The sequence below is a fragment of the Notothenia rossii genome, assembly GCF_949606895.1.
Source record: "Notothenia rossii genome assembly, chromosome: 4".
Taxonomy (NCBI): domain Eukaryota; kingdom Metazoa; phylum Chordata; class Actinopteri; order Perciformes; family Nototheniidae; genus Notothenia; species Notothenia rossii.
This window is the reverse complement of record NC_136902.1, coordinates 20205614-20226563: the sequence shown is the minus strand read 5'-3', so window position 1 is coordinate 20226563 and position 20950 is coordinate 20205614. Positions and strand designations below refer to the sequence as shown.

General features: G+C 41.4%; 2 protein-coding genes across 6 annotated transcripts in view; one reads left to right on the top strand and one right to left on the bottom strand.

The window, feature by feature from the left end:
- rarga (retinoic acid receptor gamma a) overlaps positions 1–7068 on the top strand; it is a 42528-nt gene extending 35460 nt beyond the window's left edge. For 2 of the 4 annotated variants that reach the window (XM_079674397.1, XM_079674399.1), the window contains 7 exons: positions 869–1017; positions 1409–1550; positions 2508–2695; positions 3190–3366; positions 3640–3844; positions 4017–4175; positions 4336–7068. In XM_079674397.1, coding sequence (XP_079530523.1) covers positions 869–1017; positions 1409–1550; positions 2508–2695; positions 3190–3366; positions 3640–3844; positions 4017–4175; positions 4336–4691 — 1376 coding nt within the window. In that variant the 3' untranslated portion in view covers positions 4692–7068. The remainder of the gene's footprint in view (positions 1–868; positions 1018–1408; positions 1551–2507; positions 2696–3189; positions 3367–3639; positions 3845–4016; positions 4176–4335) is intronic. The other 2 variants (XM_079674398.1, XM_079674400.1) reach the window with 1 other exon arrangement.
- A 3245-nt stretch (positions 7069–10313) lies between these two features.
- The window catches only part of calcoco1a (calcium binding and coiled-coil domain 1a), a 36235-nt gene continuing 25598 nt past the window's right edge, over positions 10314–20950 (bottom strand). For both annotated transcript variants that reach the window (XM_079676776.1, XM_079676775.1), the window contains 12 exons: positions 19217–19419; positions 18860–19072; positions 18415–18563; positions 18247–18316; positions 17977–18132; positions 17299–17553; positions 16522–16647; positions 15875–15970; positions 14899–14986; positions 14479–14726; positions 13952–14043; positions 10314–12383 (listed from right to left, as the gene is read on the bottom strand). In XM_079676776.1, the coding sequence (XP_079532902.1) occupies positions 12356–12383; positions 13952–14043; positions 14479–14726; positions 14899–14986; positions 15875–15970; positions 16522–16647; positions 17299–17553; positions 17977–18132; positions 18247–18316; positions 18415–18563; positions 18860–19072; positions 19217–19419 (1724 nt within the window). In that variant the 3' untranslated portion in view covers positions 10314–12355. The remainder of the gene's footprint in view (positions 12384–13951; positions 14044–14478; positions 14727–14898; positions 14987–15874; positions 15971–16521; positions 16648–17298; positions 17554–17976; positions 18133–18246; positions 18317–18414; positions 18564–18859; positions 19073–19216; positions 19420–20950) is intronic.

Below are 20950 nucleotides of genomic sequence, written 5' to 3'. Positions count from 1 at the left end.
ACTTCCCTCGGGCAACATGTGTGTCTGTGAGCTTTTGCAGGCTAGCATGTGTGACCAGGGGTCTGGTCCTATGTGTGTGCTGCAGCTTATGTTTCTCAGGGGAAGTATGGAATCCATACAGCACACTTAAATGTCCAAAAGAGCCTGTTTGTGTTCCTGTTAGGAATAAAGTGAAGTTTAATGTACCATAGCAAGCATGTGACTCAAGTTTGCGCTGACATCACAGTTCCAGTTTGATAGGTAGAAGGAGGGCTTTGCACGCATGTGTGTTTGACATTTGTCTACTGTGCGTGCAAGATGTCATCATGAGCTGCCGTCAGTCTGTGGAATGAGGAAGAGCCAGCTTGGACTCTTGGCTGCAGCTCATTCTGTAACCCGGCCTTATCAGACAAGCTGTCAATCAGGAGCTGCTGCTGTAAAAATCAGTTTTGTCTCTGCTGTCAGGCAGTCATACCTCCTTTGTTTGTCTGTGTTCACACAAAACAATAATCTAACCAAACAGTCACCTAAATGCTGCTCCTGGTAATTGCTGCCTTCAAGCAGAAACAGTTGTGAGTTGTTCATACTCTATTCACTGCTTATGTAATCAGTTCTGTCCCACAGAGAGAAAAGCTAAAGAAATCTAAATCCACCTCCAGGCAAACTGAACACAACCAATACTCACCATTTCCTGCTGGCCTCACAACTCAAATGGAAGAATCAAATGCTGTCAGCTGTCATGTCCTGTTTGAATACAGTTGAAAAGCCTCGATTACCCGCATCTGCTACGTGTTTTAACATTTGACATTTCTTACTAGCCGTAGGACAATCATTTGTGACAAATCATGTGCTCATGTGCTCCGCTGTCTTTTTTCTTCTTCTCCAACAGCGGTGGAGACCCAGAGCACCAGCTCAGAGGAGATGTTACCCAGTTCTCCATCTCCACCTCCCCCACCTCGTGTCTACAAGCCCTGCTTTGTGTGCCAGGACAAGTCCTCGGGGTACCACTACGGGGTCAGCTCCTGTGAGGGCTGCAAGGTGAGAAGAACCTCTCATAGCATTTTGAGCTCTGCGTTGTTTGAATTCATATCATATATTTGGGGGGAAATGCTGGGTTTCAATAACTTTTAGTTACCTGCCTTTTCTTTAAGGTGAGAATAAAGGAGCCTAATAGGCAAGCAACTTCTACAACATGGGTTAGATTGTAGTATGAAACATGGAATCAATAAAGTGAACAGGTCTAATCATAATAACGCAAAGAGTTCAAATGTTATGCTTTTTTCTCTTTTTGATTCAAGCTTGTAAAAAAAGAGGAAAGAAGATTGATTATGAAAGACAAACTAAAAGTCACATCCTACATTTGATGACTTGACTAAAACATGCTTTCTTTGCCCTCTCCCCTTTTGTGTCTCTCTTCCTGGTGCTTCAGGGTTTCTTTCGCCGCAGTATCCAGAAGAACATGGTGTACACCTGCCACCGAGACAAGAACTGTCAGATTAACAAGGTCACTCGCAACCGCTGCCAGTACTGCAGGCTGCAGAAGTGCTTTGAGGTCGGCATGTCCAAGGAAGGTGAGCCTTCCAACACTGGAGTGACCCACTTCCAAAACATGGATATTTACTCACACAAACAATCACAAGGCAGCCTTCAAATATTTCAGACATAGATCAAGACATAGTATAATATACCAGAATGCCTTGGAGACATTGGCAAACAGTTACAAACATACCACCAAAGTATGGATGTGCCCTGGGTCACATAGGGTGAACTTATAGATTTATTAATGCTCAGCGACAGAGACTCTGGGAAACTATGCAGCAGAGAGACGCGAGCAGATGATGAGCCTACCAGGGGTGGTGATCCGGGCGAGGCTGGGCACTGTACCAATCATATGACTAATCACTTTAAGAAATAATGTTTCACCACATTACCTCGCCCCTCCGGCCAGCACAGACACTGCTTTCATTGATAAAGACAACCAAGCACAAAACAAGATTTGGGGTTAAGACAAAACTAATGGCGCCAGGATTCATGCAGTGGGTTTAATCCAACACCCACTTTGTGACCTCTTTACTTTGACCTTGTGTGTGTAAGTGGCAGTTTCTTGCCCTTCACAGAGCCCATGGGACATCTATGTGGGTGTAATGTTTGTGTGGGATGTGTGTTAAGACCGGGATCACATTGTGCCTCTGCTATTACTGGATATCCTGAGAGGAAGGAAAGTATGGGAGGAGGAGGGAGAGGAGGGAGCGAATGGAAGACTGGCTCATGTGCACCGGTCAAGTGGATAGAGAGATGGACAAGGAAGAGAACGGGTGATAAGAAAGAGATTGCTAGTGTCCGTCCCATGCTAAAGGAAATATGTTAATACTGTTAAGAGCAAACCTCCGCTGTTTCCGTGTCCTGGTTTCCACTAGCGTGCACAATGTCCTTGACAGTGGTGAAAGACACAGAGCATGAGTGCTGTGGATGTTTTTTCATGTGATCACAGATAGAGAAGAGGAACTTTCTGTAACTGATCTGTGTAGCATCTTGTTTTTCTTTTTTTAAAGCGGTGCGTAATGACAGAAACAAGAAGAAGAAGGATGTAAAGGAGGAGTTGGTGCTTCCAGAAAGCTATGAGCTAAGCGGAGAGCTAGAGGAGTTGGTCAATAAAGTCAGCAAAGCTCACCAAGAAACCTTCCCGTCACTTATCCAATTGGGCAAATACCACACCGTAAGTCACACACACACACACACACACACACACACACACACACACGCACACACACGTACACACACGTACACACACGTACACACACGTACACACACACACACACACACACACACACACACACACACACACACACACACACACACACACACACACACACACACACACACACACACACACACACACACACACACACACACACACACACACAATGTGGCAACATTCTTCATGCTATGCCGTCACTAAGGTCTCCCAGATTGCATGCAAAGACGTACATTTACCGTAGCTTTCCCAACATAGTGGTGGTTTAACTAATTCAGTTCCCCATTAAGCCATCTGTGTGGCCTCTGAATGATTGATGTAACATGTAAATGGCTTTTTTTCTCCTTGATTGATGTAAAATGTAAATGTGTTGTGGGGCTCGGACACGCTCATCCTTGATGCAAACAGGATTGCACACCACCTTTGTACCAACAAACTGTTCTCTGTGTGTTCAGAACTCTAGCTCAGACACCCGTGTCCAGCTGGATCTGGGTTTATGGGACAAGTTCAGTGAGCTCTCCACCAAATGCATCATCAAGATTGTGGAATTCGCCAAACGTCTGCCGGGTTTCACCACCCTCACCATCGCTGACCAGATCACTCTACTGAAGTCAGCCTGCCTGGAAATATTGGTGAGGAGCTATGGTCTTTGTTTTTCCCTTTTGTCCTCTTCACTTCTTACAAATGAACGTACTTGACACATGAGGTAATACTGGCCTCTGGTGGTGAAAACGGGTAGTGCAGAATTGAAAACTAAGCCTCCTTATTCTGTGCTGTGTTATATTAGTTATATAACTCAAGTACATGTGTTTATCTACTGAAGATATTTGTAGATAACCTTAAATCAACATTATGTCATTTTTTGCTAAATGCTTACATTGTTTTCCCTTTTGTTTTGCTCACAGATGTTGAGAATCTGCACACGCTACACCCCAGAACAGGACACTATGACCTTCTCAGATGGCCTGACTCTGAACCGGACCCAGATGCACAACGCTGGCTTCGGACCTCTCACAGACCTGGTGTTTGCCTTCGCTGGCCAGCTTCTACCCCTGGAGATGGACGACACAGAAACCGGCCTCCTCAGCGCCATCTGCCTCATCTGTGGAGGTACTGCAGCATTCACATATACAGTGGAAATATCAATAAAGAGGAAGTGGGTTTAGTAAATCTGTGTTTCAGCATTAATGATTTGTGATTTTGTAAAAATGTTGAATTACATTTTTTTTTACTAAAATGTACTTTTCTGATAAATATATATATTTGTTGCCCTCTTGGTTAGACCGTATGGATCTAGAGGAGCCGCAGAAAGTAGATAAGCTGCAAGAGCCTCTACTTGAAGCTCTGAAGATCTACGCCCGGCGCCGTCGCCCCAACAAACTCCACATGTTCCCCCGCATGCTGATGAAGATCACCGACCTCAGGGGCATCAGCACCAAGGGTAAGTTTAAAGAGTTATTCCTAGAAAGATTTAAGGAATCAAACGTAATCATATCACATTCAATCTTTTGGTGTTTCTTTTGTATCCTCTTTGTATCAGGGGAGCATTGTTTTAAAGACAAGATACTTATTATCTACCATCGCCATGCTCTTTGTTTCAGGTGCAGAGAGAGCCATCACTCTGAAGATGGAGATCCCAGGGCCAATGCCTCCTCTGATCAGGGAGATGCTGGAGAACCCAGAGGCTTTTGAAGACCAAACAGAGGGCAAAGAGAGCCCGCCCCCCCCTCCTCCGCCACCACCACCTCCACCGCCCGCCCAGGTGAAGCAGGAGGTCGAGGATGAGGACGACAGCTGGGCCACAGAGAACGGCAGCGAGCCATCGCCGGAGGAGGAAGACGAAGACAATGATGACGATGAAGATCGAGACAGGGGCTCGGACAGTGATGGGGAGCCCTGGGGGGTTCTGGATGCCATCGATGGGGCGAGGAAAGGCCTTGTTGGGAGGGCGCAGTGAACCAAGCATTTCATACATATACACATGCACATACAGGTTAAAACACAAACATACATAGAGACATACAACACGACCTCACCTACTCTCCACCTCAACAAAATGCTGGTCCTCCCCCTGTCTCTCCTTACTGCACATCACTGTGTCCTCCTCAGCGGAGCACAGCAGAGCCTTATGTGTATAGACACTTCTAACTCAGGCCTCATGGTCCATGACAACTGAACTACAGAAAATAAAGGAAAGGAAAGATGACAGTAAACCATATGAACTCCTGGCCGAGAGGGAAGTTAACGTGACAATAAGAACAGAATCTCTTTGAGAAAGCTTAACGCTGTTTTTTTTCCACTATTGTTGTTTGTAACTTAATAGGGGAACGGCCAAACCAGAACTGAGCAGTTGATTCCAATGGATTACAACAAGCACAATTCTCAAAAGACAACAAGAGTACAGGGCAAAACCAAATCGAGTATGCTAACCTTTGTTTTTGTGGTTATTGCTTTTGAATATTGTTTTCAGTTTTACTTTTCTTATTTGTTTCAATTTATGAATAAGTCCATACATATCTATATACCATTATATTTTTGCCTTTGTTTGTTATTCGGTTTTTTATATATGAATCCTTTAAGACATTGTTTTCTTTGAAGAGCTTTCCTGAGAAGATATTCTTAAGGAAAGAAGGGTAATCTGAACTGGCTGGGTCTTCCTCATCAGCCACATATGTTTAGCTGGGGCTTTTGGGGGCACTATGGCTCAATGTGGATGTCAATGATAATCAACCCAGAGGACTATTGTTAATTTGCAGTGACTTAATCAGTTTCTGTTATCAGGGAATTGGCATTATTATATTAAGCTCTCATTGTAGCCGATTTGTGCTGTCAATGCTGAAATAATTTTGTGCCAAAGTTAGGAAAAGTCATCTTTGGAGCATGAGTTTGAGTACTGGCAGGGACACCAGCCTTGATCCAGCAATCCTCACAGCAGCGCGCTCATTCAAACATGCCCTAACACACCCTGATATCACACACACACACACACACACACACACACACACACACACACACACACACACACACACACACACACACACACACACACACACACACACACACACACACACACACACACACACACACACACACACACACACACACACACACACACACACACACACACACACACACACTCCGTTGGCTCCACCCTCAGCTGTAGCAGATGCGCTGACCTGGCATCATCAGAGGTTTAAATTAGACCGTATATGTAGCACTTGTGTGAGCCTCAATTCAATGAAAGGCACATCCTGTCCACTGAGAGTGAACTGTCTGTGAGCTTACAATATTTCCATTAGCATGTCCAAACTGATGACAACATCAACACACAGAATACAATCAAACTTAGAGCACTCCCCGATGATGTCAATAGAAGAATGCACACTTACAGCACGGAGAAAAAAACATCCAGTAGCAACATCACGCATCAACACAATGATCAAAAACATATGCAAGACAAAAAAAGCAGGAATCTTTATGGAAGACATTTTGGAATCAGACTCAGGGCTTTTCAGTAAGGACCAAACCCTAGCTGCTTTCAGCAAGCTAGAAAAAGGCAATATTTATGTGTGTATTCTTGACTCTGTTTTGATCAGCTCAACCCCTCTGCGTGTACATAGAAGGTGACAAGTCTGACAAACAGCATGGATGCCAGCGTGGCTCTCCCAGAGGGGGACGAATCATCATGGTCATCATCACTGCCCCGCCTGTGCTCGCGCTGGCTTCCATGCAAACAAACTGCCTTCTCATCCCAAAAGCCATTATATCCTCTTGTCTTCTTGTGTATATCGTCAACTCTTTTTAAAGAAGCTATGGAGGATTACGAGTTCTCATTTATCCTTTCTTTATTGCCAAAATGTCTCAGTAGGCGATCAGCTGTGGGAGCTTGGCTGCTTTACAGCGCAGAGGGTTTTTTCTGTCTCTCTTTGAAGCAATATGAACATTCTTTCTGTAGCGGTGAGAGGTCCCATTTTCTGAACATGTGCAGGTCTCCTCAGTGTGTATGTGTGTGTGTGTGTGTGTGTGTGTGTGTGTGTGTATGTCTGCGTGCGTGCGTGCGTGTGAATGCTTTAACAAGTTGTGAGTCATTGTGTGAATGTCTTCAGCATGGTGCTGTTCTCTCTCTCTCGCTCTCTCTCTCTCACTCTCTCTGCTAACCTGTCATGATGTCAATGATGGTAATTCAGGCAGAACATTGAGATTATGTTGTTTCATGTTTTTTGTTTTTCAACATGGCCAAGGTGTTGTCTACCCTCTGTTTATGTCAACTCTTGTCATACAAAGAAAAGCCATATAAACAGTAAGAGGCACAATAAACTACTTTTGCGAGATTACTGGACTTTGTTAATTACATTTCTCTGCAGAAATATTGGTAACATTGTCTATTAAGACCTATGTATAGTGCATTTTGAGGGTAATCAAAGTGCATTATAATGCATATATAATATTTCATAGCTCATAAACACACAGTTTTCTGATGCACGCCTCCGCACATTGAAGCATCCAGATTATGCAACTTTAATCATCATGTTTTATTGTTGGTTGTAAGTAAAGTGTAGCCTATTTTCATGCATTAAAATAATATATGTTGCATCAGAATGACACCAGAATTGTCACTCATGCAAGGGAACAAATATGAATGCAATCACAGTAAATTAGTAGCTTTGAGTGAGTATTACCATGCAGTACCAGATGTATCAGTAGAGGGAGCTCTTGCACCATGACTGCAGGGAGCTCTGCATACAGCAGTGTTCAGCCTGCATGCAGGATGAAAGCAGGGCCTGATGGGTCACGGGGGGCTGTGGGTGCAGAGGGCAATAAATTACAGCCTGCTGCTGAACAAGGACATCAGATAAAGGTCTGTTCACTCTGCAGTTGGGTGGTAAACTATAGGAGGTAAAGAACCTATAGTTTTTCAATTTCTATGTAAATCATTCTGTTTTGATTTATTTATAGAACTGAGAAAAGGTGGACTAATCAGAAAATCCTTATACGACACAACAAATGAAAACAAAAAGATCAGATATAATTATTGTATCTCATTTAAAGAAACATGAAAAGGAATGAAAAATAGTACACAAGTAGTCAATTAAAAATGAATTTTCATTGAGAAATGTTGATGTTTTCTTTCCATCTTATTGTAAAGCTAATATATATTGTTTTTGGACTTTTAGATAAGAGATTTGAAGATAGTCTCCTACTGTGCAAATGAGTTTCCACAATTCTTTATGTTACATTACATTACATTACATTGCATTTAGCTGACGCTTTTATCCAAAGCGACTTACAATAAGTGCATTCGACCAGGAAGATATGTTTATGCTTATGTTTCATAGACTAAACCATTAATCAAAAAGATAGCTGGCAGATGAATTGATATTTAGAAAAATCGTTAGATAAACCCAATATATTAGTCATGTCTATATTGAACTTCTTCTAAGGAAAATGAAAGTGATGCTTCCAGATAAACACTTACATGTTCATGGTCAAACATGGCCGCAATATTTATTGGACTCATATTAGATCTCATAGAAAAGAGATCCAAAACTGAATTGGGTTTGGTAACTCAACTCAAAGCTAACTCATTTAAAAGAAGCACATTAATAAAATAAGCAAAAACCCTACACATATTTCAGATTCCTTATAAATGTCACAAAAAATCTAGAGTTATACGTCTGTCCCAACATTTATTACCACAAGTGCATCACTGTCACTGATAAGAGCAGCTCTCCTGACATCCTGATAAGGAACAGGAACCCTCTCTGTAAAAGACTACTGATACTGAACAGCTTTTTTTTTTTTCACACAAATCAGTGTGGGATACTTCACCTCACCTTGATTTTATGAATAGAGAGAGAGAATCAGAGGAGGGTGATAAACAGAGATGAGAATCTATCAATTATATGATTGCTTTAATTAACTATCATTAAAGACAGATCAATAACGGCAGACTGGAATTAAAATAAGGTCCATACATTATACACTATTTTACAAGGAACAATCAAATGGCCCCATATACTGAGCTCCTGGACGGTGTTGCCATGGGAACCCAAGGGAGGGCTTGGGTGTGCTTGGGGGAATTTAAAGGAGCCAGGCCAGATTTCTATATACTCACCCTTCCACATCAATGATGCTGGATTAACCAATTACACGAGTAAGGAAGTCTTATTCCCTAGAACTTAAAAAAAAAAAGTGTAATGAAAGGCCTCTGGAAAAGAAGGTATAACTGTTGAATGAATAAATAAAAGGGTAAAAATATCTCATGTAATATACTTGTAGCCTCAGGACATCAATTATTCAAATAAAATAGTAAAGAATCTATGAAGTAGTTCATGAGTGTGGCATACCAAATAGTTTAATTTGAATATTTAAACATAGAGAGACCACATCTGCTGAGTTTGCTTTGAACATAAGCAAACTGCAGCAGTACCTTTGTCAACACGCAGGAGAGATAATGGAGCAGGAGAGGTTCGCTCCTCAGAGAGTGATCGGGAGGATAAAGCTCACTGAACCCAAGTGCTCCTGGCAGCAGTTGGGGGGGGGGGGGGGGGGAGCCTGGGCTCAGGGTGTGATAAAAGCAGAGAGTGGAGGTGCATGTGCCCTGGGTTTGATGTGATAAAAAAAAAACCTGTGGGGTCTTTCTACGTGGACCTAAAGCTATATACGAGACAGGCGTACGTGTCATGTGCAGGATGCATGGAGTTGGAAGCGGGGTCACAACACATTATTTGTCTCCTAGTCAGAACGGACAAAAAGGACATCTTCCTCATTTGTTACATATGCAGCAAATCGATTGGGAGGCTTGGGAATCAGTCAAGGGAAGAAAGAAGAGGTGAAGGGAAGGTGACAAACGTTTTCAAGTGCAAAGACCATCAATTATAACACCTTTCAATGTGCGAACAGAAAGGGAGGCGGGCGATCTTAAAGGAAGGGTAATGGAGAACGTGATGAAGAAACGGGTAAAGGTATCTGTGACAAGAGTGTGAATGGAGGGTGGGACAGAAGGGAGGAGGAGGAGGAGGGAATAAACAAGGCCAGGTAAAGGAAGGAGTGAATTGGGGAAGGGAAGCGAGAGCTGTGGAAGGCGGGTGTCAGGGTCATAAAAACTCGGAGATGTGTTCTGGCCTCTGGGTCTTCATATCTTTTACATTTCTAATTAAAAGAGATAAAGAGTGAGGGAGTCATCAATCCCACAGTGATTTCCCAGTTAAGGTTTTAGAGGGGGCTGTAAACTAGGCAGCCCGGCATCATTGATTTTATAATTAGCTATCGTCACCCCAGACTTAAGATGGAGGGAGTGTGGTGGAGGGAGCGGGAGAACCGCCGGAGGAGTGTTCACGCACAAGGATGAAGATGATGAGGAGCTCTTGCCTGAGGGGAGAGTGAGGGAGAGCCAAAGGTGAATGGAGAGAAAATCCAGAATGAGAAATGTATCTGAAACAGGCAATGAGCCAAAGGGGAATATAGGTTATATAGCTGTGTGAAAAGAAATGGCATAGTTAATTACCAGTGAAATGTCATGTGAGGATCAAAATATTGCTATGATCTTTGGCCAGAAAAAGACACATTAGACACGATAATGGATACATAAACCTCTTTATTATACGTAACCCCACCCAAACCCCGGTACATGACTGATAAGAAAATACACAGCGATGTACATGTGGGATAACCTTCACACACAAAACTTCAAAACAAACCATAACCACTGGAGCTTTATTGCAACCGGAGACGTGTCCCGATGAAGAGCACTCGTCCCTTAAACTCTCAGTGGGATGACAAAAGAATAACTTCCCTAAGACATAAAGTCAGATTAAAACCACAAACAAGGACTATGGAGGATACATGTAGTGTAGTGTGCTATCTTCTGGGAAAGAATACCAGGCTCCTTAAAACATTCCCACTTCTTTACAAGGAGAATCAACATGTACTGCAACATCAGAGTAAGCAGTGACACAAGGGAAGTGAGAGGTTGGACAGACATGAACTCCTTTCGAGTACTTTCATAATCCTGTTTAATCAATCAATTCATTTCCTCCACTTTAAACTCAACATGCCGGTTTCATTCCCTTTCATTAGCACCAATATCTCAAAACAATATAACTCAAATCTTTATAGTCAAAGTACGTTTTTAAAAGCAGAATGTAAGAATAGAATGTGTAAATAAAATATACGTAAACACAACACACAATGGTAATGATTAAGATAATGATGAAAGGACACACGACTGACATATAAAGTATCCGTAAACCTACTTTTCATCTAAAAACTCTTCTATAGTAAAAATAGGGTGCAAATTTAGCTGATGAAATCATCAAGCATCAAAGTGTCTAGCAAATATTTTTAGCCAAGCATGGAAAACTTTTTCACACATTGCACAGAGTTGCGTGAAAGACTTTGTCAAACTAAACCTGCATAGTTTCATTGCAGCATAGCCCAAGTTAATTATAAATAGAAAAGTCATGAAAAATGCATACAGTATTGATTAAAAGGTAGGCAGCGATTTTTATTAGGCAGTATATTGCCATAGGGCTAGGGGAAATATACCAACACCATGTCATGATGTCGGGATCTATAAAGCTTTTTTTCTTTGATTATTTTTAAAATTATTCTAGGCACAAATTTAGAACTGCATGAATGCAAGATTTCTGTACAATACAAACCGTTACGAACACTAAATATCTAAACGGCCAGCTAGTAAATTAGGATTTAATTTAAATAATTACGGAATCCAAGATCATTACAAAGTAAAAACAGCAGCTGATAAATGGTAAAGAGCTTATGAGCATTAATATCATAATAATGGTGAAATAAAGGTACTGAAGTAGAAAGTTGCATCTGGCATCTATTTAATAGACTTTAAGCAAAATCTGTTCAATAGGCTTTCTATTTCAAATGCATCTCCACCCGACACGAGTCTGCATCACTATATCTCCTTTACTGCATCTGCATGAAAACAATCAACTTCTACTGCGTACAAGAAAGTGCATATCAAATCTTACTTCTGGGTAAATGGAGGAGAAATATGATGCCATGAACCTACATTACTGCAATATAATTCTAGCACGATGCTGTATCATAACTTTATGCTGCCGTGAATAGCGTTCCAAGCTGCTGTGGAGAATTTAATGCTGGAAGAGAGTTTTGCCATGATTTCAGGAGGGGCCGGGCCGACACAAAACATCATAATTACAGTGCCTGTCATGACTCCTAATCACAAAAGTCATAAAAACGACATAACATCCATCGTAAAGCCCTCAACATAGCAATGATTCAACAGAAATCATTCTGCTACAGACTGCAAACTCTCAAACGCCTGAGCCCAAAAGCATCCCTTTTCATACTGTGCACCAGCCTTATGTCCGTCATAAACACGGTGTTGACCTGCCACCACGAGCATTATGTCATTCCTAACAACTAACAGCAAGGGCGATAACACAACAGTCTAAGAGGGGCAAATCAAGGTTCACTGCAGATACAATAATTGCATATTAGCATTTTGTGTGTGTAGTGAGTGAGCTGTATATGTGCTTGTTAGTGGAAGTAATGTGGAACCACATTAACTCAAATAAAAACCCTTTTTCTCTTTTTGATCGCCTGTCTTGGCTTAGTGTCCACTGGTTACCATAGCGAGGTGTCGGCCAGATCACTGCAGGATGAGACAAAGCAGAGTGTGCGTGTGTGAAAAAGTGAAAGAAAACACACGTTCTGGTTGAAAAAGGAGGTTAGACTGAAGGAGCGGGAGAATGGGAGAGAGAGAGCTTTAATGATGCTGAAAATTGGCCCGTGACTGCAGTACAACCCTCAGGTAAATCATTCCTACAGCTTGCTGTCAACTTATCTGTCCCCTTGTCCTCCCATCTCGCCCCTCCCACACCACAGCTCTGTCTCACACAGTCCCCCCCGCCTCACCCTGACTCAACTTCTTTTACGACCACATATTCAAAACTTCCATCTTCCAGCCATACTCACCCTGTCCCCATAAATAATTGGTCACATGTGTCTGGGTGCATTAGTAAGCTTTAAATTCACTGTGTGCGCCTGAAACCATTTCTCTTTGAGACCTGAAGTGGAAACTCTGCACTCAGGTGCTATGCACGAGTACAATTACTTAATTCCTTTCTCTTTGAAATACTTCGGGCTTTTACTTCTCTGCATTTAAGAAAGAAATATGATGCCAGACTGCAGTTATCTGGCTGCTGTGTTCACTAATTGCTCTGCAGAGTAAGGTTGTACACACAAATCAAGTCATGAGCTCATAAAATATGATGCATTGCTAGAGTTTAAGACCAGCCAGTATGACAGGAAGAAATTTGTTGTCTTGTTTGGCCTTTAAAGAAAATGTCCTTAACATGCAGGCATTAATGCAGAACATCAAATCTTCAGCTGTGCTGAATTGTGTTCTCCCTTACCTTGCATTAATCTAACCTAAATCCTACAATATATTTCAAGGGAAGGCAAGTTTATTTATTAGGTAAAAAGATATGCGTACTGTATTATGAGCTAGCTATTTTTATTGTGATATTTTATTATCTAACTGAGATCTTGGTCTGTTTGATCAAATGTTTGTCAAATAAAAATGTCTGGAAGCTTCATATTTTGTCTGATTCCTGCCATAGTTAGATTTTTTTAACGTAGCACCTTTAAAGTTTTTGGGATGTGCATTACCTACAGTACAACCTGTTTATCTAAAACTAGTCTCATATGAATGTGCCCATCTAAATATACCTTTGTATTTGTAGAAGCTTTAACATTTCTAGTAACATTTGATTCTTGCATGTGTCACAGTGTTATAAGTAGCTCTGGTGGAAGCACCTAAAACCTACATTTAGATTTGAACACTAATTAAACAAGACACAGATATTCCATTACTAGTAAAGGCTCAGAGACAACTATAGACATTTAAAAAAATACTAAAGAACTCAGCAAAACACTGCTTGTTTTTAAAAGGGTCACAAGTGAATAGGGATTGATTAACACCACTTGACAATCTTTAACACGCTAAGTGGAAGCATCAGCCAATGTCCTCCCCTCTAATAGTAATAGTAAAGCACAATTACCTTAAAACTGTACTGTACTAAATCATTTATATTAAGCACAGGCGAAAATAACTTTCTCCCTAAAGCTTTTAATAGCAATACCTACAGTATATATACCAATTGGTAATGCTCCCTGTGTGTGTGTGTGTGTGTGTGTGTGTGTGTGTTTGCGTTTTACCTGATAACAGTGGCAGTGTGCTCTGGCAGCAAAAGTGCTCTTTCCTCTTCAGAGCTGAGCCTTCCGCACTGAAGTGTATCAGCTTCCTCCTCCTTTACACCAGAGAGCAATACACACACACACACACACACACACACACACACACACACACACACACACACACACACACACACACACACACACACACACACACACACACACACACACACACACACACACACACACACACACACACACACACACACACACACACACACACACACACACACACACACACACACACACACACACACACACACACACACACACACACACACACACACACACACACACACAGCAGATATTACAGTCTAATTCCTGGCACACTAGCGGCCTAATTGCTCTGAGGAGATAATGTCTGTATCAAACGATTCACTGCCCATTATTAACTGGTGTGCACGCCTATCAGCATGAAGACATACCTCATTTTCAGTATCGCATGCAATTACACTATGTTGACGCTGAATGGCTCGAATAGCGTGTCTCACCGAATCAGAGCTGTGCGGCAAAGTGTCAGCGTCGGCCTGGTGTGGCGAGGAGAGCGGGGCTGGCTGGTTGATGACCACTGCACAACTCTCCGCCTCCCTTGGGGAGGAAGGAGGGGGGGCAAGGAGCAGGAAGTTTGACTGGCTCTGCTCACACAACCTGTAGTGACCCAGAGGTCTTGCTGGGCGGAGGGGCTGCAGAGCCTCTGGGTTCTCGTCCTCAGAGTCAGATAATGCACTTCCAGGCCGCCCTGCCAGATAGAGGAATTGACAAAGAAAAAGTGTTCGGTTTTCCTCAAAGCACTGCTCCTGTCGCCCCCCACTACAGAGGCTGTTCGGAGGATTATTTAGCGCTGCTGTTATATGATGGTTTACAGTTTTATCTACAGGGCATACAGTAGATTAATGTGTGGCTCCATTCACCTGTAGAGGCAATCGGGGCAGCACTCCACTTGGCTCTGACCATTGTTCCCATCTTCTGCTCCAGCTGACAGATGTACTCCATCAACTCCTGTAGTGGAAAACACAGCCATCATATCACACGCCCGGGCAGGCCTTTCATCGTGGCTTCAGCAGCCATCACCCTCGTAACCCTCATGATGTTCCACTTCTTCCAGCCAAAGCCACATAAAATGGTAACAAATGCACAGCCGCAACACTTGTTATTATATAAATATCATTATCTCCGTTCAATAAACATTTAAACATTAGTTTGATTTATCATGTGCCACAGATTGGCCGCTTCGCTCTCATGTGGCGGATGTTAAAATTAAGCTGGACACTGATTTTAAAAACATTGACTATCTACTCTGCCAGTAGCGGGCTATTGTGAATGTGGTTATCCAACAAAAACTCTGCAGGCACTTTAACAGCGGCAGCACTGACTGCTCTGAAATCCACTGATTTATATTATGCTATAAACCATTTATATTGCACAATAACAACCAAGAAGACAACAACAGACCGAAGATTCCCAACACCTGGGACATTCACAACCCCTATACTTGCATATATCTGTTACATCGGTAAGCTTTAGGATATGAATACATTAATAATAACGAGCATTTAGGGAAAAAAAAACGTATTTATAGATGCACTCAAGCTGGAGAGAGGTACAAATTGTAACTTAACTTTAAAGCTAATAATGACTGAAGTACTACAGTTATGGGCTGATTAGGATAAAACTGTTACACTTTATTTGTTAATCTATACCATACCATAGCCATTTATTGGCCTTGAGACCTTGTCAGCTGATAATGAACAGCACACATATAGTTAGTAACTGTGACACTATAAAGGCACTTGTTTTTAACACAGTTTAGCTTCTCCTTTTTGGACACATATTCGGTAGGCTTCAGCTTTAAGTTGTCCCCTATGTTTAATTAAAGTGAATTCTGACCTGTTTCTCTGCAAGTGTCTGCTCCTTCTCTTTCTGGGCGACCCTCAGGCTGGCCTTCAGCTCCTGGAGCTCCCTGCGGGTTTCCCCCAGCTGAACCTGCAAGGCCAGATAACACAGGACAGGGTATGTCAGAAAACAGAAATACTCTTCTACAAAATACAACTGCGTAGCAAACAACACACACACACACACACACACACACACACACACACACACACACACACACACACACACACACACACACACACACACACACACACACACACACACCCACCCCCCCCCCCCCCCCCAAAGAATAGCTTACGTTTTCTGTACTTAGAAATTAACTATATAAGAATATCTTACGGATTCATGGTAAATGTCGTTGTGTTTATTGCAAACACAAAATAAAAGTGTTTTAAATATTAGCTATATAACCTTTATTTATACAAGTAATCTATTGAGACACAGGTTAAAAAGAGAAACATGGTTAAGAAACAGCAGCAATACAAAATAAAGTGACAGACAAAAAGGACATTCACACACAGACAAAATAAAACACAGTCCTAAAAGTCACAAGTGCCAAAGTGTACAGGAACCCCTACAGCTATTCCCTCCAGATATTACAAGGAACCCTGAGTGCAGTAAGTTCTGAGTGCTCTTCCCACCCGGTTGCAATCCTTTTCCCTGCCAAGCTCGACCTCCAGCTTCACTCTCTCCATCCTCTCGTCCTGCAGCCTCTCCCCCATCTTCTGCATCTCAGCATTGTATTTCTCCAGACTCTCGTGGTTCTTCTGTCAGGGATGAGCACACATACACTTTCTCAGTATATAACATTCTTCATTGGTTCACTGGAACATGTATGAGCTAAGGAACTGTTGGAGCCATAATGTATATTTTGTTTGTTTTACTTTATCTGCACGTTGAATGTATCATACAGTTCCAACATTGAACACAAGATAGAGCATTCACTTGTGAGTGTGTATATATGTAATCACTGGGTGATGCGATTCAGGTTTGTGGGACAGAAGCAAACTGTTTTTGACCATGTCGGCAGAAGCCGTGTCGATATGAGCTCTGTTAACCTGTATGTATCAGAGCGTGACTGGCAGGCATATTGTTAATCTGAATGGTAACAGAAAGGCAATATGGATACAATCAATATGGTGAATATATGGAACACAAAATAAAGGATAATCAAGGATATACACTCGTATGGACATTGTTTTATTGTCTGGAACATGCGTCCGAACTAAGTTCTCCCGTTCCCATCCCTCAGTGGCTTAAGTATAGATAAGGTTAAAAAGTCACTGCAGGAACATTTAGATCTTAAATACATCATATTTGGTGTTAAAACATTGCTATTGAAGTTTTATTCAAACTTTAACTCTACCCTATCACAAATTATTTAAAGTCTGCACTTTAGTTCTAGCAGCTATATGTACCTCTGCAATGCGCTGGAGATGCTGCCTCTCCTGGGTCCAGCGGGCTCTTCCCTCTCTCATGGCCAGACTTGAATCAGCAAGCTGAAGTGTGAGCTGTGCAGCCTGCAGACGAGCCTGATGCAATTCCGCCTGCCCATGATCCCTCTGGGCCACCATGGCATTTAGATCACTCTTTAAGCCCTCTGCAGCACGCTCGCTCATGTTCAGACGCTCCCGCAGGCTCCACATCTCCTTCAGTGTGGCCTCGTTCTCTGCCTGGAAATAACGGGAAAAGAAAGCATGTTGGCTACATATCTGAAGATGATTTCCCAAATAATGCCAGTTGGGGTTATAAATAATACAGAATATGAAAAAGCCAAAGTAGTTCTTCAAGTATGTCTGGTAAAACTTTAGGATGTGCTTTCATTATTATTTAAAGCTATGTGTGTTAATTAGGAAATACACCCATGTATATGTTGAGGTATAATAGGTAATTGAGCCCATGTGTTAAGATACATTTGGTTTGCCGGTGCTTAAAGGAGGTGATGTATTAAAAAAGGACAACATGTATTTTGAACATCAGTGAAGCATTATTCTTGTCTTGTGAACACAAAGAAATGTAATGCCCCTCGCATACAAATTTGCCGATTCCAGTTTTAATGATCAAACCGTATATTATTGTCAACCCTCATTTCCAACCTCTTTCCTGTGTGCAGTGGTGAGTTTCTGGGTGAGGGTGGTGATGCTGTTTTGGAGCTGCAGAACACTCGTGTCTCTCTGAGCCAGCGAAGTCCTCAGCACCTGAAACTCCTTCGACAGACTTCGGAGTTCACCTTCTGTCTGTTCAAGCTTGGTCTTATAGGAAAAACATGACACAGATGGGGAAAGAGAGTGCGATGTTTAAGAAAGAACAAATAAGACACCGCTTTTATTATGATGTACAGCAATATTCATCTGCATTGAAATTACCTGCAGGCTCTTTTTCTCACTATCCTCTTCATTTTTCTGAGCTCCTGCCCTCTTTACTCTTTCCTTCATCCTGCACACATAGAGTTGATTACTGATGATCAAAAGTACTCATGAAACCCACATAAAACTTAATGTAGAAGCGACAAAGCGGAAAAAAAAACGCCATACCTTTCCAACTCTGTCTCTCTTTCCACGGCTCTCTGTGTCAGGGTTTTCAAATCCTCCTCCAGCTCTTTGATTCTCACTTTGCTCGCCTCCCTCGCATCCAATAAAGCACTTTTCTCCTGGGCTAGTGATTCTCCAAAAGCCAGCTTCTCCTAACAGACCGGAGGCATTTTTAATTTTTATGAGGAATTGTATTTTATTATGACATACACTAGGAAACCCATATAAAAATATATTACATTTAATATTTTAATATAACGGCCCAGGCATTTTATTAAATTACATTAGTACTTGACATTAAAAAAGACATGACATTGTTTGAGCAAAGACATGCTTTGCATCTGAGAATAAAGGCACAGATAAGGAAGAAAAATATGGAAATGTCCAAAAGCGAATCGGTCATAAGCAAATTATCTTTCCCTCGTCATTTGCCTAGCTCTATACATACGTTGTGCTCCGTCTCCATCTCCTCTAGCATCTCTTGACTCTGCTTCAGCTCGTCCTTCAGCCTGGCGGTTTCACTCTCCAGCCCTCTGCGTCGTCTGTCCCAGGCCTCCCTGGCCCTCTTGTAATCTTCCACCTCTTTCTCCCTGTGCTTGTTTTCTGCTTCCTGCGCCTGCAGCAGTTCAGCGCGCTCTCGCAAACATTCCTGCAGTCGACTCTGACGAGAGACAGAAGGAAGCGGATGGGAAATTAAAAATTAAATGTTCCGGCATATTTGTTTTATCATCACTCATTAATTTAGCAAAACAAAAATACTTTGCTACCTTATTTTGTAAATATATTCTATGATTGTTATGCTCACCTGCAGCAGTTCAGCCCTGGGCACTACCAGCAACATGCCTGTGCCTCCTTCCTCACCATGGGGCTCCTCCTCAAAGGTCACCAGATCCTCAAGGGGCTTTGGAGCGCAGAAACTAAATGTGGAGCTGCGGGAGCAAACTTCCCCCTTTGCGTCAATGTATACAAACTCATAATCTTGGGAGCTGGTCTTGGGTAGGTAGGAGGCTAAGGAGTGGTGGTAAAAAGATGAGACATGAGATGTTAAGTTTCAGTTTTCAGTGTTTTTTTTTTTACCATTATGATATTCATAGGAGGCTTAATGCATTTTAGTTGGCAAGATAATTTAACTCCCTCTTATTTGGGGAGAGCAAATCTCCTTTATAATAACAGTCTTTATGAAAAATAGTATAACATGATTTAAAGAGTTTAGATTTTAAATGTAAATGCATAAAAAAATCATTTACTAATGCAATTTAAAAATTGATTTAAAAAGAAAAAAAAGGTATTGTATCGCTGCATTGATTCATGAGCGGATTGCTGCAATACAGCTTCCCACCACGAGCGGCAGCATTCCGTCAATTAGACCAGGTGAGCGCCAAAATAATTGGCGTAGAGCAAAACATTTGATTCACAAGTTCAAAACGCTCGCAAACACTTGAGCGGGCTCTTTCAGAATGAACCGATGGTTTGTTATTGATCACCGACTTGGAAAATATTTTGTCCATCCTGATATATCTTCAAGTAGTCTACCTTGCCTTGAGTAAGTTTCCATTTTCTTTTATTATACTTAATGAACGCAGATAGCGTTTCCTATGCAGGTAAATTAATCTGTCCCGTTTGAGGGCTGTTTCAAGTGTTGTCATCAAAGTACTAACATTTCGTCAGATGAGAGTTTATTCTGTCTGTTAATTTAGATGAGAATATAAAGTTTAATATTTCATAAAGTTAGTAAAACAAGTCTCTGGACAGGTGATCTGAGGAGTGGCCTACAATAAAACAGGGTGTTTGTCGAGCTCTATCTTACAACTAGCCGATTCTTCATTAAAAGACCACAAGGTTTAGCTATTTCTTTAAGGTTGATCAAAACATTTGGAATGTGGAAGATAATCGTTAATTAAGAAAGAACGTAAACATTCTTTTAATTAATGCTTCCTGTTTCTCTCAGAAAGTAGGCCTTAGGTTTACCAGCTTTGATGAGGCTACTAAATAACTTCTTTCTTGATTCACTTTAGTTTTGCTAAGACATTAAGACCAATATCTTTTTAAACTGGATTTTACTTAAGGTGCCTTGTCATTTGTTTTCAAGAATTTGTTTAATATTATTTGTTATAGCTTGTACCATGTATTTACAGTTACTTTACTTTATTTTTTAAAATGTAATTTATATTTAAACATGTCATTTTATATTTGATTTAATATTTTCTATTCTTGTTTCTTTACTGTTTATTCTGTGCTGTTTTTAATTATTCTTTGTGAAGCACAAATATTTCAGTTTTTTATTTATTATTCTTGTCTATTTCTGCAATACTTTGTTGATAGTGCTCTTTTTATCTTGCTCTGTAAAGCAAGATAAAACCAATATCTTTTTAACTTGCTTTTACTTAAGGTGCCTCGTCATTTGTTGTCTTATTTTGTATCAGAAAAAAAATGATGCTATTTTTTATTTTGCTCTGTGAAGCATGAATATTTATTTGCATAATGTAAGGAGCACACAGCTTGACTTCCTCCAGGCCATAAAGCTAAGATAATAGTATCC